The sequence below is a fragment of the Mastigoproctus giganteus genome, chromosome 3 (assembly GCF_048544385.1).
Source record: "Mastigoproctus giganteus isolate SK-2022 chromosome 3, ASM4854438v1, whole genome shotgun sequence".
In the NCBI taxonomy this organism is placed as follows: Eukaryota; Metazoa; Arthropoda; class Arachnida; order Uropygi; family Thelyphonidae; genus Mastigoproctus; species Mastigoproctus giganteus.
In genome coordinates, this window is record NC_143577.1 from 43589449 (window position 1) to 43605497 (window position 16049).

Consider the following 16049-nt stretch of genomic DNA (forward strand, 5'->3'; position numbering starts at 1 on the left):
AACTCTGTGGTACTACACTGACATTGATATATATAGGGCAAATTCCCTTGTATAAGGCAATGGTCAGACCACACCTAGAGTACTGTATACAGGTCTGGAGGCCTCATTTCAAGAAGGATGTAGAGATGCTGGAACGAGTACAGAGAAGGGCAACAAGATTAGTGAATGGAATAAAGGGGTGCTCTTAGGTTTTGCAAATTACAGTGTCTGGAGACTAGGCACCGGCGAGGTGATCTGATAGAGGTGTATAAAGCCTTGAATGGTTTGAGCATGCTCAATGCTGATGGGATTCTTCCTCTTGCTCAGAACAATCACCTGAGAGGGCATAAATTCAAATTGAGAAAAGACAGATGTAGGATAGACGTGAGGAAATTTGCCTTTAACCAGCGGGTGGTTGGTTGGTGGAATAGACTTCCATCCCTTGTCGTGGAAGTTGATAGCCTAAATAAGTTTAAGGCTCAGCTGGACAGGTATTTCGAACGAACAGAGGGGTGAAGTGGAAGTGGTTATTTTTTATTTATTTATTTATTATTTTTTTTTTTTGGCTGATGCTGCATAAGCTTGCTTTCTTGCATCAAATGGCTCTACTAATGCTAATGCTAATAACTGGATAGATCCCATCCACCCCAGGTGCCTTCCTTTTGTTTAACTTCAACAAATTCTCCTCCACTTTGCTCTCAGTTATTACAAAATCACTCAGCTCCCTGTTAGAGTTTGATAAACTTCTGGCATTCCCCCGATTGAATAACTCCTCATGTGTGAATGTAGATGCAAAATACTCATTCAGTTTATCAGCTACCTGAGCATGATCATCAATAGTCAACCCATCTATGTTAAGTCGTCAAATCTGATTCATCCCTTTTCTTCTAGAGTTTGCACAAGTAAAGAACTCTCTGCTGTTTTTCTTTGCATCCTTTGCGAAAGATTTCTCGTAATCTGCCTTCGCCTGCCTAACCTCCTTTGTGACTTGATTACAGACAAGCTTATATCTGCCATAGGCTTCTATGTCACCTGATAATTTATATGCATCCCATACATTTTTCTTCTCTGCCACGAGCTTCATTAATTCATTTGACATCCATTTAGGCCTGAACCTTGAACAGTATTTCTTAGTTGGAATGAAAAGCCTAGTAGCTTCCAAGATTAAGTCCCTGAATCCTTCCCATTTAGAATTCAACGTTGGTAACATCATCAGTTGATCCCACTGTACAGAATTTAAAATCTGTCTGAGACCTCTGTAGTCACCTTTACGAAAGCAAAAGCCCTTCCCTTTATCCTTGACGGTAGTTGCATCTTTAAGTAACTTCATAAATACCTTCTACAATGTACGTAACCATCACTGATGGGTTCTTGGCTGACTCTTGTGATGTCAAACTGTACGAGATGTCCGAATGCATTCCAGTAAGCTTCATTAATCTTCCACTGAGATATCGATGATGGTTGACATAGTCTTTTCCCAGTCAATAGAAATATTTCCATAGGCATTTTCTTCAACCTCCCATGTGAACAAATGGAGGAGAGAAGGGGAGCAGATAGAGATCAATGGCAGTAAATATATGGGTAGGCATGTGGAGATGTTTGTTCCCACATTTAAGAAAGAGAGAGGGAAGGGGGAGGGGGGGAGGGAGGGAGAGAGAGAGAGAGAGCCTGTTATTTTCAAGCATGCACTCTATTTTATGCCTCCTCATATTAGTGTCTGGACTACCCAACAAGATATTATGTCCAGTGAGATCTGCTAATAATAGGAGAATAGGAGCAAGCAGTTGCACAATGAGATCATCAAGGTCTGTTTTTTGGGAGATGTTGATCTCAGGTGGCAAATATATTGAACAAACTGTCAGAAGAAACCTGACAAAGAAGCAAATGGCAACTGTCTCTATCTCTATCACTTTTATTACCATGGTGGTTGTCTTCATTTGCCTTTAGATATGTCTCCTGCAAACAAAGGAGTTGTACCTACAGAGGAGGGCCTCAATGTCAATATTCCACTGGAATCATTTCATTTCCATTGTATGAATTTGGCCATTATTTACTTTGTGGATCCATCAGACAACTTCTGAAGTGCTGAGGGCTTAGTTTTTTCAGTCTTGGATTTATCTCTTTTTGGGAAGTATGGCCTGCCATTGATCTCTCTATTTGCTCCCCTTTGTTCACATGGGAGGTTGAAGAAAATCCTTTACTACAATATCCACATTTTTCTGTGTTACAGGGGGTACTTCAGGTTTTTTAATCTTATCTCTATCACTTTTATTACCAGTGGAGCATTAGGAGGTACCGATATAGGAGTGGCAGCTGATTGGACCTTCTGGATAGGTTTTTGAGAGCTTAGTAAGCATTGAGCGATGAGAGTAAATGACTATGATGGTGGTGTGGTTATCTCCATTTGTATCCTGATGGTACACTCCCCAGAAAGCTTGTAGGCATATGAGGGCTTGCCATTATTTACTGATTGGATGCATTTCCTGGCCTCCTAATAGGTAATGTTCAGTTCTGTTTTCAGTTTATGAATTTCTTTCTCTTCCTTCCACCACTGAAGCATGCAAGATATGCAGGGTGCCTTCCTTGGCAATTTGTTTAACCCTGTTTGTGCTCGACATCAAGGAGACACTGAGCATAGGCAAGGTTATCATGACAGGCTGCTTGTGAGTGGCCATACCTTTGGCAGTTAAAACACCTCAGTGGATTTGGAATGTAAATCCAATTTGGGTGTCTCTTCTTTGGAGACATGAAGAAGATCCCACTGACATGACAATATATGAGTTCAGAGTTTTATGGGGGATTACAATGATAAGTATTCCCCCTACAGATGTGGCTTTCAGAATTTGTTGGGCTTGTTTTGGACATGAAGGTTCAACAAAAAAGTCTCCACAATACAGACTTTCCACAGATTTTGGCAACACTTCTAATCCTTTCTGGAAAAAGAAGGGCAACATTTTTCTGATTGCCTGCTGTCTGGTGGAATAGAGAACGAGTTAAAGTAGTGTCACCGATGGTGGTGTATCCTCGGTTCTGGGTCTGTTTACAGAAGTGTTATCAGTATCATCTGATCAATTAGGTAGGGGTTGTGTTGGGACCCGAGAAGAAACAGATGGATTTAAATTACTCATAAGAGTAAGATAAAATTTATGATGCCCTAAGTAGCTCACCCACCGTGGAACCCTTCAAGCAGATACCCACTCGCGAACTAGCAGGTGCTGCATATGCAAATGGGATGCCAAGTTAGCTTAGAGCATCATACCCACATTTCCAATAAGCCTTGACCCTGTCACAGGACCAAAGGGAAGGAGACCTACTGGAATGCAATTGGCCCTAGCAGTAAGAGCCACTCACCAATTAATCTCAGTTGGGCCGGTCCAGGACCTCCCATCTTGTCAAAGCAGGGGCCAAAGTGGTGTATTAGGGCTGGGCCCTTCACCTACTAGGATCCCCTTTCTGAGTTTCCACAGGTTGTGGTACATGGCTACACACACACTGGATTTCAATGATGTAACCCTTCTCACACCTTTCAGTAACACCACCATACACATTTAAAGCATTAAATATAGAATAATTCTGACAACAGGTGAACTCAGAGGTATGAAATGTATGTTAACAACTGATGTAACTATTCACTGAATTTTAGGCTCATTTTGATTCCTGTTCCCTTATTTCAGCTTAGTCCTATATCAGTTTATGGGATCATAGGAAAGTTACTTTCAATCATGGGCTAGATTTTTTATCTTTACCCATGAACTCAATGAAGCAATAATGATGGGGCTTCACTTTAACTTTTGATTGTAAAGGCAAGCTGTATATCAAAATGAAAATGGTTGTAATGAAGTTTTATTTTAATCACTTCAGAAAATGTTCCATTAGTTCAAAATTATGTCATCCAACTTTACCACTAAAGCTAATTTCAGCTGCCATCCCACAGCATTGACACAGCTAAGCTGTCATCACAGGAGTGCACTGTACCCTTTTCAAAATGACTAGTTGTAAATTCTGATTTATGATTAAGGTTTTAACCAACTTCCATGATATTGTCACTTAGCTACATTTAAATGTTCTGTCCCAGTAACATGCTAAGCAATGAATGTACCACATTACTGAAGGTGACAGCTTCATGCACATCAATGTATTCTTGAAGGTTCAGATATTTAAATCTAAATGTTTTTATTAACTAAAAGATCCTTTTTAAGCTTTATTCTTCCTCATTTTTTTCTAAACTGATAAAGCCATAAGGACAGTAGCATAGACATTAATGTTTAGCTTTGGATTATAAAAACTTATTTTATATTACCAGGTTTTTTAAAGGGATGTTTAAGGATAAATGGAATGTAGTACCTGGGCTTCATATTTTTTTCATAAACATTAAGCACAGAAAAACAGACATTTATAAAGCTAACAAAATTTTCTTCACAGTTGAAGACCAAGAGGATAATCTTAGATATCAAGCTATAATAAAACTTCCTTCAATTTAATGTTAAACTTACTCTAACAGTTTCAGCCTTGTTAGCCCCAGAAACAGCAAATACAACACACCGAGAATTATTCAAAACAGGTAACGTAAGGGTGATACGACATGGAGGTGGCTTAGGAGAATCCCTTACAGGTGCTACCCACTTAGTATCTTCCTAATATACAGAGAAAAACACCTTGTGTAAGATATGTAAGATGTTTCCTACAAGCAAAATATCTCATAATTTTATATTTTAATAAAGAATTTCAGACTAAAATTAGGTTATGTAGCTTTCTGACTACTGAAATAATAATAACATAGTTGAATTTTAAGGCAGACAAAAGTTTGTAGAGTAGGCATTATACAAAGCTCCAGGGGCTCACATCTGGTGAGTATGGGCTTGGCAAACCCAGGGTCCTGAGCTGGATATCATCATTCTTCTCTTTCTTGGTGATTCCTTTCTACTTTCCTTTCTTTCTTTCTCTCTCTCTCAGGATGACTGGGGAATTTTTTTTTGGCTGGTGCAGCATAAGCCTCAGGCTTCCTTGCACCATATGGCTGCTACTACTACTAATAATAATATATGATACCATCAGCATCATAATGACAGCATTACAGGAGTTCACTGAACAAGTGGTATGGGAAGTACCACGAAAATCTGAGAATAAGCTGTAATTCTTTAAAAAATTAAATGCAAATTACACTCCACACAAGTTTAAGTGCTCAATTATTTCACCAAATTTCCAATATTCAGAAAAACAATGTTGCTGCTATGGCAATTACAATATATCACTCACCTCAGAAAAGTTTCTCAAGCAACAAAAATAATAAAAATTACAGCAATTAAGAAATATGAACTTGATTTCAAAATTATGGTCTGCAATCCTGGACACTTATGCCTGCTACAGAGTGGTAACAGAGTGCCTGCTCCACTAGTTTACTACAGTGGCCATTATAGCTCCAACATCAGTATATATTTACAACTATAAGGGTCCATAAATACATACCAATATTGGAGCTATAAAGCCACAAGATACTTGGCTAATAGTTCTATGAAGAAACATGTTTACCAATGTCAATCAAACTCATACTATGATATATGGTTGGGTGGTTTATTTATAATTAAACTCCATGGTATACATCCCTCATTATTTGCTCCTGATTGCATTCGACAGCTGCTGTCATATAAATTTTTAAATCAAACATGATAAAGCTTGGAATGATGCTTATGAAAGTTGGCAGCCACAGGCAAGTTTCTGAGGTGAGCAATATGGTTTAATTGTGAAACCATATTTCAATAAATCAAGAAACATGAAGTTGCCAAAGTGATTTCTGGTACTATATTCTAAACAGAAGTTGATTAACAATGAAATGTCCAATCATAACACATCTTAAGTTAGACTGATAATAGTAAATACCCAATTTTAATTATTATTTATTTATAATAATGTAAAATTTTAAAAATTACCAGCATTTTGAAAATTCCAAATATGTATATGAGGTTTTACTGTCTTTGTTTTGGTAATAACACAATCTGATTTGCTTATCTGCTAGTACAATGAATGAAACTGCCACTTTTTAAACTTTTTTTTTTGACGAACTGGTAAACAAATAAGCTGAAAAAAAGGCAGTAGTTTTAGTCATCATTTCTATTATTTACTTATCTATTGTTGTTCCAGCTTCTTGATAGATCAATAAGGAAACTAGTTTTCTCCATTTAGCTATATCATCCAACCATTTCCCTGCCCCTTTGTCTCTGGCTCCTACCAGCTAACATCTCTCCACACTGTTCTTCACCTCCTCTTGTCAGCTTTTTCTCAGCCTTCCTCTTGGCCCTTTACTCTTCATTCTTTTTATATGTCCAAACCATTTCAGTCTGTTCCTCCCAATCTTTTCTTGTAATCATTTTTCTTCCTAATGGCAGCATTTCTTATTCCATCTCTCAGATGTTTTTACTGAGTGATCATATTGAGCAACAAATTTTCACAAATTTTTTTGCAAATTACAGTAAAGTGAAACAGAAACTATGATATGTTAAAAATGGCTTTTCAAGAAGGTGGTATTAGTATTAGTACTAATAATGGTAAATGATCCAAGAAAGCAAGCTTATACAGCATCAGCCAGAAAAAAAAAAAAAAAAAAAAAATCCAATTTCACCTATCCATCCCATACAATAATTTGTCTAGTTCTGCCTTGAATTTATTCAAACTATCCACTTCCACAATAACAGATGGAAGTTTTTTCCAGCATCAACCACCCATTGGTTTAAATGCAAACATCCACATAGCTATTCTTCAACCATCCTTCCTCAATTTGAATTTATGTCCTCTCAAGAGCATAGTCTAAGCAAGAGGAACAATTCCATCAGCATTGAGTCTGCTCGAGTCATTCAAAGCCTTAAACATCAAAATAATATCACCTCGCATGGGCCTAGTCTGCAGAAACTGTAATTTGCAGAACTAAAGCCTTTCTTGGTAAGAGCACACCTTTATTCCCCTCACCAATCTTGATGGCCTTTTCTGTACCCGTTTCAGCAGTTCTACATCCTTCCTAAAACAAGGCCTCCAGACCTGCATGCAGTACTCATGATGTGGCCTGACCATTGCCTTATACAATGGGATAATCATCTCCTTATCCCTGCTAGCAAATTCCTATATATCACAGACAAAACCCAATGAGCTGCCCTTGACAGCCTGTCTATACTGCTCAGAAAACTTCATATCAGACTGACTGCACAATTACCACCTGGTCCTTTTCATTTTCCACTACCTTGACCATAGTCATCATCATCAGCCATTTTCAATCCACTGCAGGATGAAGGCCTCTCCAGCAACTTTCCAGTTCCTTCTGTTTTGAGCACTGGCCATCCATTTACCACCCGAAAACTCACGAATTTCATCTATCCATCTCCGCCTTTGTCTTCCAGGTTTTCTTCTAGCTCCTCTTGGGTACCATTCTGTTATTTTCTTAGTCCATCTGTCATCATGTCTTCGAGCTATGTGTCCTGCCCAAGACCATTTTAGTTCTTTAGTTTTGATAAGAATGTCCTTTACGTGAGTTTGCTGCCTAATCTATGTGTTTCTCTTCTTATCTAACAGTCTGATTCCAATATAATTCGTTCCATTCTTCGCTGTGTAGTTCTCAGCTTCTCTTCCATTCTTTTGGTGAGTGCTCAAGTTTCACTTCCATAAGTCATGGTGGGGAGTATGCATTGGTTCATTATTTTACGTTTCAGACAAACTGGGATATTGCTCTTCAGTATGTGACTATATTTCCTGAATGCTATCCATCCAAAATTTATTCTTCTCTTGACTTCCAGCCATTTATCATTATTACAGCTAATAATTTGTCCCAGATAAGCATATGACTCCACCTTTTCAATTACTGCTCCTTCAATCATTATTTCCCTTTCTGTGGAATACTTGTTCATCATTACTTTTGTTTTAGCCATATTCATCTTTAGTCCAAAATCCTTACTAACTGTGCATAACTGATTAAGATTTTCCTGTAATTCTTTGGGATCGTGGCTTATGACCACAATGTCATCTGCAAATCGTAAATGGTTTAGGTACTCTCCATTCACACTGACTCCTTTCTGCGACCAGTCTAATCTTCTGAAAGCTTCCTCAAGGGCAGCAGTAAACAGCTTCGGAGATATTGTGTTTCCTTGTCGAACTCCTTTCTCGATTTTAAATTTCCTACTGTCTTTGTCTAGTCTAATAAAGGAGGTAGCACTCTGATATATTTTCTTCAAAATCATAATATATGGGTTATCTATGCCTTGTCCTTCCAGTGCCCGAAACATTGCCTTATGCTGTATGGAGTCAAATGCCTTTTCATAATCCACAAATGCCAGGCATAATGGTGTTTTATATTCATTTGCTTTCTCCATTAGCTGTGATATTACGTGAAGGTGATCCATAGTTGCGAATCCTGTCCTAAAGCCAGCTTGCTCTTTCGGTTGATTCTCATCAAGTATTCTTTCTAATCTGTTAGTAATGACCCTTGTAAACAACTTGTAGATGTGGGATAACAAGCTAATTGGTCTATAATTTCCAATTTCTGGTTTATCTCCTTTCTTATGCAGCAAAACTATGACTGCATTATTCCACTGCTTAGGTGTCACACCTTTTCTAATGCACTTTGTGAAGAGTCTTGCCAGTTTTTGTGTTATGTCTCTTCCTCCCAATTTTAACAACTCTACAGTAACTTCATCTTCCCCCGGGGCTTTCTGATTCTTCATTTTCTTCAATGCACGTTCTACCTCATCAGGAGGAATATTGGGTATGTAGTATGTGTTGCTACTTTGCAATCCATCTTCCCCACTGCTGGCATCATTCCCTCGCTCCTTGTATAATTCTCTATAGTAGTCTTCTGCTATTTGAATTATGCCTTCTCTGCTGTTTATAAGTACACCATCGCTATTCTTCAGTTTCAGTATCATTTGTCTTTCTGTATTACTGCTCATGGCTACTGATTTAAATCCTTTGTTTTTCCTTAATGCTTGTTCTACTTTTCTTGTGTTAAATCTTCTTATGTCCTATCTGAGTCTCTTTCTAATGGCTTTGCATAACTCAGTATACTCAATTTTCTCCCTGTCAGTGTTTTTCTTGCTCTTCATTTGTCGTCTTCGGTTCATCATGACAAGTGTTTCTTGACTAATTTTTTCTTCTTTGGATTTCTTTTTCCCTATAGGTTTCTTGGGCTTTATCACTTTCAGAAAGTTGTAATATTCCTCGTCGATATCTTGGTCCTGAGCAGTCTGCAGAAGCTCAAACGTGTTCTTAAGTTCCAGTACATAGTGCTTTTTCTCCTCCTCTGTTATCTCAAAGACCTTTGTATTATATACTCGAGTCAGTTTTTTCCTTTCCTACATCTATATCAAGTAACATCATTCACAAGATATCTTCTGTTAGTGAGGATGAAGTCGATTTCATTAGTTGTTAATCCATTTGGACTCTTCCATGTCCACTTTCTGTTCACCCTTTTTTTGAAAAAGTGTTCATTACTGACAGTCCTTGAGATTCTGCATATTCCACAAGTCTTTTATTTCTTTTATTATTTCTTTTTTTTTTTTTTATTTCTTTTATTTTACCTCTTATTTCTTTCACCAATTCCAAATTTCCTATAGTTCCTCTTTCTGCGCTGTTTTGCCTTTTTCCAATCTTAGCATTGAAGTCCCCCATAATAATAGTGTAGTGGGTTTCTGATCATCTAGAAGACTCAATTTCGGTGTACATTTCTTCAACCTCTTCATCATCAAGGCTCGATGTTGGTGCATAAATCATTATAACCTTTAGCTTGTACCTCTTAGAAATCTTGAGTATTAGTCTTGACACCCTTGGTGATGTACTTTTGAATTCCAAAATGTTGTTTTTAAAATCTTTATGGACCAGAAAGCCAACTCCACCTTCACTCCTTTCACTGTTTCCATTGGTGTACAGCAGATTTCCACTTGATAAACTTATAAGTGATTCATTTCTTCTTCTTGTTTCAGCCAAACCGATGATATTCCAATTCATATTTTCTAATTCCTTTTCCAGCTCTAATATCCTGTCTTCACCGATGAGCGATCTTAAGTTATGACAGGCCAAGTTCAGTTTCCGTGCATGGCAGCCTGGTCGTACCCAGAGATTCTTAGCACCCTCTGCTTCCACTCTGATCCTCTCGCTGCCATAAGAGGGAGAGTGAAAGCTGCTGGAGACTGAGGGCCATTTGCTCTGTCTTGCTGTCCATAGTACCACACAGTTGATGTGACCATAGTACCACACAGTTGATACTTTACTCTGAGATAACTGCTACCCAAATGCAGTACCTTGCATTTGTAGACGTTAAACTTCAATTGCCATTTCTCAGCCCATCTGCTTAATTTTTCCAGCTCTTGTTGCAGTAGCATATCTTCATTACCATTAAAAACCACCCTAACAACCTTTGTATCATCTGCAAACTTAGACATTAAGCCTGGTATACCCTCATCGATATCATTAATAAATGCAGAAAACAACAATGGGCCCAGAACCAAACCCTGTGGGACATTAGTCCACGATGGGGAGTGTCTATTGATGAACACAGTCTGTCTTCTCCCATTCAACCATTCCTTTATCCATGGCAGTAACTTTCCCTTAATGCCACACTGCTCTAATTTGTACAGCAGTCTTTTATAGGCAATTTTTAAAATTTTGTTTTCAAAGTTTAAAATGGCTTGTTTGTTGAATACCATCCTTGCTCTGCTGCCTTTAGATTTCAAAAACCAGTGATTCAACTGCTCGTCTTTGTGATGTGATCAGGAGTGACTAAAGATTAACTACTCATGAAGTTGCTAGTGAAATTGGTATTTCTTATGGGACATGTCAAACAATTTTGATGCAAGACTATTAAATTCCAGTTTGTGTCTTACGTTCTCAGTAGTTGCAAGTTCCCATACATCAGGATCTTCATTAATGTGCAGCAGCTGGCCAATACTTTGTTTCCTCCATTATTACTAGTGACAAATTATGGTTGTATGGCTAGGACAAGAACACGATAGCCCAGTTATCTCAATGGAAGGTTCCATCTTCTTCAAGGCCCAGAAAAAGTAAGGCAGTCCTTGATAAAATGAGATGATCACGCTTGTCATTTTTTTTTTTTTTTTTTTTTTTTTGACTCATTGTTCATTATGAATTTGTCCTGCACAGTCAAACAGTGAACCAGGAATATTACTACCAAACAGTTTGGCATATAGTGTCAAGGAGACTACTTCACAGGAGATCCATCCAAACAGCTGGTAAGCTTAATTTTTCAAAGGTTGATTCCATCCCCAAATGTTTTTGATTGCACTCATGTAATTACAAGGAAATCCTACTACTAAATATTTTCCAAACAAATTCAATTCTGGGAAGACTGGAAAAAATTAGTATGAAAGAACAAAATACTTCTAAAAAAAGGACACACTACAGTTCTTTATTTAAAAAATAAAAGTGTAGTATATATAAATTCTGAATAAATATAATCAATGTTAATTAAGAAACCAAAAATAACATAAGTTAACATATTGATTACTTTTTTTTTTTCAATTAAACTATTTTTGACTAAAACTGCTATGCTGATCATGAATATGACAAAAAAAAAGTCGTAGTATGTACAGTTTTGTTATCATTTATGTAAAATAAGTGAGTGTATATGCTCATTATGCACTTTCAAATAACATTATTTAAGAGAGAGCAAATAATAAAACATCACATTTTTATATTATGTAGAAATATTATAACAAAAAGATACAAAATATTGCTGAAAAGGCACCATTCATGGGTAGATTTTACCTTACTTGAGAGCACTGATCCATTCATCATTCACAGTGAAACAATGCTATCAAGAGAGGTGAATTTGTCCTGCATGGTCCAAAAGTGAACCAGGAATACTACAAAATAGTTCTACAGTAACAACACAATTTATACAGTTACATAGAGCGCAACACAACAAGATGCTTTATTCGATTCCCGATGCAAATATATGAGCGGCGATCATTTTATTTGCAGACTAGCATAAGATTTTATGTTTATTGCACAAACTTTCCATAACTGCCACTACAGGTGCTCCGCTTGATCGCTACTGAGCAGACTCTGTGTGTGCATGCCAGTACTTTTCTAGCTACTGTTGCGTGAAGAGCATTTTTTTAGCCATGTGTCACTGATGCTAATTTTGAAGCAATAATGATGTCTAACATACAGACTGAACAGCATATGGTAATGAGTGTCTTGGTAGAACGGCCATATTCCAGTGTGAAGTGGTTTCTCTGTCAAGACAAGCCAGGTCCCATATGGCTAATATTGTGCAGGCAATGATCACTGCCATAGGTGCCAGGGTTCAGCCACATCCCCCTTATGCACCGGACTTAGCCCTGTGTGATTTCTTCCTGTTTCCAGGTCTGAAGAAAGCTCTGAAAGGCAAGCGTTTCACATCTGACACAACGATGCTCACAGAACCACAACGGAAGCACTTCACAGTCTTTCGAAAAATGGCTTGCAAGAAGCATTTAATGCATGGGTATGACACAATGGTTGCAAAAGCGTGTATGACATAATGAGTATTTCAAGAAGGAGAAATCCAGAGAATGAATATTCAGATGATAACAATTAAAATAAGATCTTGCAACAGTCCGTGAATTAAATGATCATCACTTGTAAAAAGCATACTTTAAGAGGCATCTGACACCTACAGGTGTCTCTTATGCAGTTCTTTTACCAGTAGTTCATCAACTAAAAACTTGTAAAACATGGGTTTAAAAGCCTGATATATAGCTAATGAATGGCATATTGTTTTTGTTCAAAACTAACACAAGGTGTGGCTGTTAAATAATGAGACTGTTGTAATAAAATATATATAAAGAAATATTTCATACCTTAAGTTATTCCCTTAAAAATAATTGCCTTGGGCTTGCACACACTGTTCTATATGTTTCTTGCAAGCACAGAAATATTTCTGTAAGCCTTTTTAACACTTCGGTAGTTTTTTTCTGATTGTCTTCAATGGACTGAAAATGGGTTCCCTTTAGTACACTTTTCAGTTCAGTGAAGAGAAAAAAGTTACAAGGGCCTAAATCTGGTGAGTAGGGTGTATGTTCACACAGAGGGATTTGTTTTTTGGCTAGAAACTAGTGAACAGAGAGCATGTTGTGTGCTGGATCATCGTCTTGACGGAGCATCCAACCATCCTTCCACAATTCAGGTCTCATCCTTAATTTTTTCATGCCTTGTCAGAACTTCAATGTAGCCTGATAGCCTGATTTGGAGAAACATATTCAGCCAAATTAATTCCTTTAATATTGAAGAATACAAGAAGCACGGTTTTCAATTTTTGATTTTGACATTCTTGCTTTTTTTGGTCTGGGAGACTTTTGTCTTCCTTGCAATGATTGCCTTTCAGTTTTTGGGTTGTACTGGAAAAGCTAGCTTTCAACTGGCAATCCACTAATGTGAATTGGCATCCCTTTTCCCAAGGAAGAACTCTTCTTGCACTAACAAATCCTTCACAACATAGTGCTCTGTTGCTTGACTATTCCACAAGCAGAGAAAAATGGCAATATTTGGCAAATCTACCCTTCTATCCAAGTAAAAGTTCCATGACCTTAAAAATAATCATATAATTGCCAGCAACATTCCTTATATTTGATTGCATTTGATATTTGGGCTATACCTTCAGAAGTTTCCCTCATTCCAACAGAATGGGCTGCAGATTTTGTTTCCATTATGAAATAAGCTGTTCTTCAGCTTAATTCAGTTGAATCAATGAACACACGCCATCCACCAGTTTGTGTTAAAAGTTCAAATCACAATCTTTCTACACCCTATTTATATCTAGGCACACCATAAAATGTGATTTTTTATTTATTTATTTTTTTTTTTATTTCTCTTTCTAAATACAGAAAATTCATTCTTCATTTTTGATCCTAAAATGTCTGTCTGTCTGCTGCATTAACACTTTCACTGTGTTCTTTTTTGGCAACCTTTTTTGATCCAGGACTGAAAACTACAGGATTGAGTTAATCTGGACTGGGGAGGGCAGAGACATTTTTTGGCTTTCTTCTCACTCTGGGTTAATTAGTCAGCCACTGGCAAAGGATGTGTGACAAAAATATATGGTCTGGTTCCCATTAAATCAAACGAAAATCATTCTAAAATCAGGTGGGTTTCTCTCCAAGTGGATCAAAAATCCGATGATGCACATGTGCGTCATGATGCAGTTAATATGTTAACAGATTTAAATTGAGTTCAAGGTCATTAAGCTCATTTTGTTCAGTCAGGTGTCTTTTTGCTATTCTGTGGAATATGACTTGGATCTTACATTGAATTCTCTTCTTTAATGGGGAAGTTCTATCCAATTAATTAGTGGGAAACCTTTTCCATGCAGGTTTCTTTTCCTGGTTTCATTATAGGAAAATTGTTTAGATATTTTATTTTTGCCATTCCTCAAAAAACTTGAAAGTTTTGTAAAACAGAAATAGTAGTCTTCATTATGGTTGGCTGGTTCATGCCATACCTATGGGAATGCATGCTCATCTTTCCTTTCCTCTATTTAATGAGGTTTATATGACATGATATGCAGCATATATACAGTGCTCAGCTTCTGTCTTGTCTTCCAAGTGGCATCCAAAGTAGAGATAATAAGCATGTTTAGTTATAAACTGACGCAACATTGTAATTTTGGTGTAAAATGTGCACTCATATAACGAAAGCAGTCTGTTGGTAATATCATTTCTCCATACTGATTGCCAGAACACCCTTTATAACAAAGAAAAAAAAATATATATAAAACACAAAATCAGCCTCAAATGAACACAGATGACAAGTGATGACAAAACTTATAACTGTTATAAGTTCGTATAAGATAAAAGATACAGTCAGTCCTCGTATAGCACGATAGTTGTGTTCCTAGAAACCCTCGTGCAATGCAAAATCGTGCAATATGAACAACAGGCCCTATGGGAAAAATAGAGTTAGGTGCCGACCACCCAAGATTGACACCCATTTGTAACCAAAACATTACCAAACACAATAAATAATCGTAAGAAAATACTTACGTATTTTATTACGACTATTACATAATAAAATATTGCTAATGCTTTTGCTTCTATTGTAAGAAAACTTGTTTTTTGTTTGATTTTCTATCCAAACAGATGACAGCCATTCCCTCTCTTCCAATTCTTTGTGTCTTGATCTAATGGGTTTTAATTACACTTTGAGTTGTTCCTGCTATGAAAGTTGTTTTTATTTTCTCTGCATTCTTTGTAATTCTCAGCGTTGCCTCATTTAGGCCTGTAGCACGTGCAATATCACATGGTCTTTCATTTCGTTCAAAGCGTTTCACAATTTCATATTTTTCTCTATCGACAGAGGCGGACTGGCCATAAGCCTTACCGGGGAAACCCCGGTGGGCCGGTGTGATTTTGGCCATAAACCATAGTATGAGGCCACTATTAATTTTCCCGGGTAAGAATTTTTGACCCAGTCCGCCTCTGTTTATCGATATTGCTTTTCTTTTTCTCTCTGAATCTGCAGTGCCTTCACAAGGGCGCTTCCTTTTCACACCTTTTAAGTATTTTACTCATTTTTAGGGGATAAAGCACAATTACAAAATGAGGAGGCATGCTTGATACACATAAACAAAGCTGCGCGCATGTAGCAACTGAATAAACAACACCGTAAAGGCAGAGATACACTATTAACACCTCACATTTTACTAAAGCACATTTCTAGGGGTTACTACCATAAAACAATAAAAACAATTTCCAGTTGCGTTCCTGCTAGTGGAATCAGTTATAAACTGGTAGTAAACTCGATCTAATTGCATTTGCGATTATACCGATAGCTGGAATTGTGTTGGTTTTTACGTTATTATGGTGAAATGTGTTTCCCCTTTACTGATATAAAAAACATAAATACATTTTCAGAATCTTCTCTTCATTCCTATCGTGTTGCGTTCGGTTGGGGTGATTCTGCGTTCGACTGCCATTTCTTGTAAACACAAAGGCGAATCGTGCATAAGCGAAATTCGGTTTGTGTTATATAAGATATCGTTCCCCTATTTATAAATCGTGTATGATCGAATTCGTGTAGTGTAAACACGTGTTATACGA

General features: G+C 37.3%; 1 protein-coding gene across 1 annotated transcript in view; it reads right to left on the bottom strand.

Annotated features, from left to right (window-relative positions):
- Pgls (6-phosphogluconolactonase) overlaps positions 1-16049 on the bottom strand; it is a 51573-nt gene that overhangs the window by 12110 nt on the left and 23414 nt on the right. Inside the window, exon 4 of the mRNA XM_090369268.1 lies at positions 4473-4613. Within this exon, the coding sequence (XP_090225394.1) occupies positions 4473-4613 (141 nt within the window). The remainder of the gene's footprint in view (positions 1-4472; positions 4614-16049) is intronic.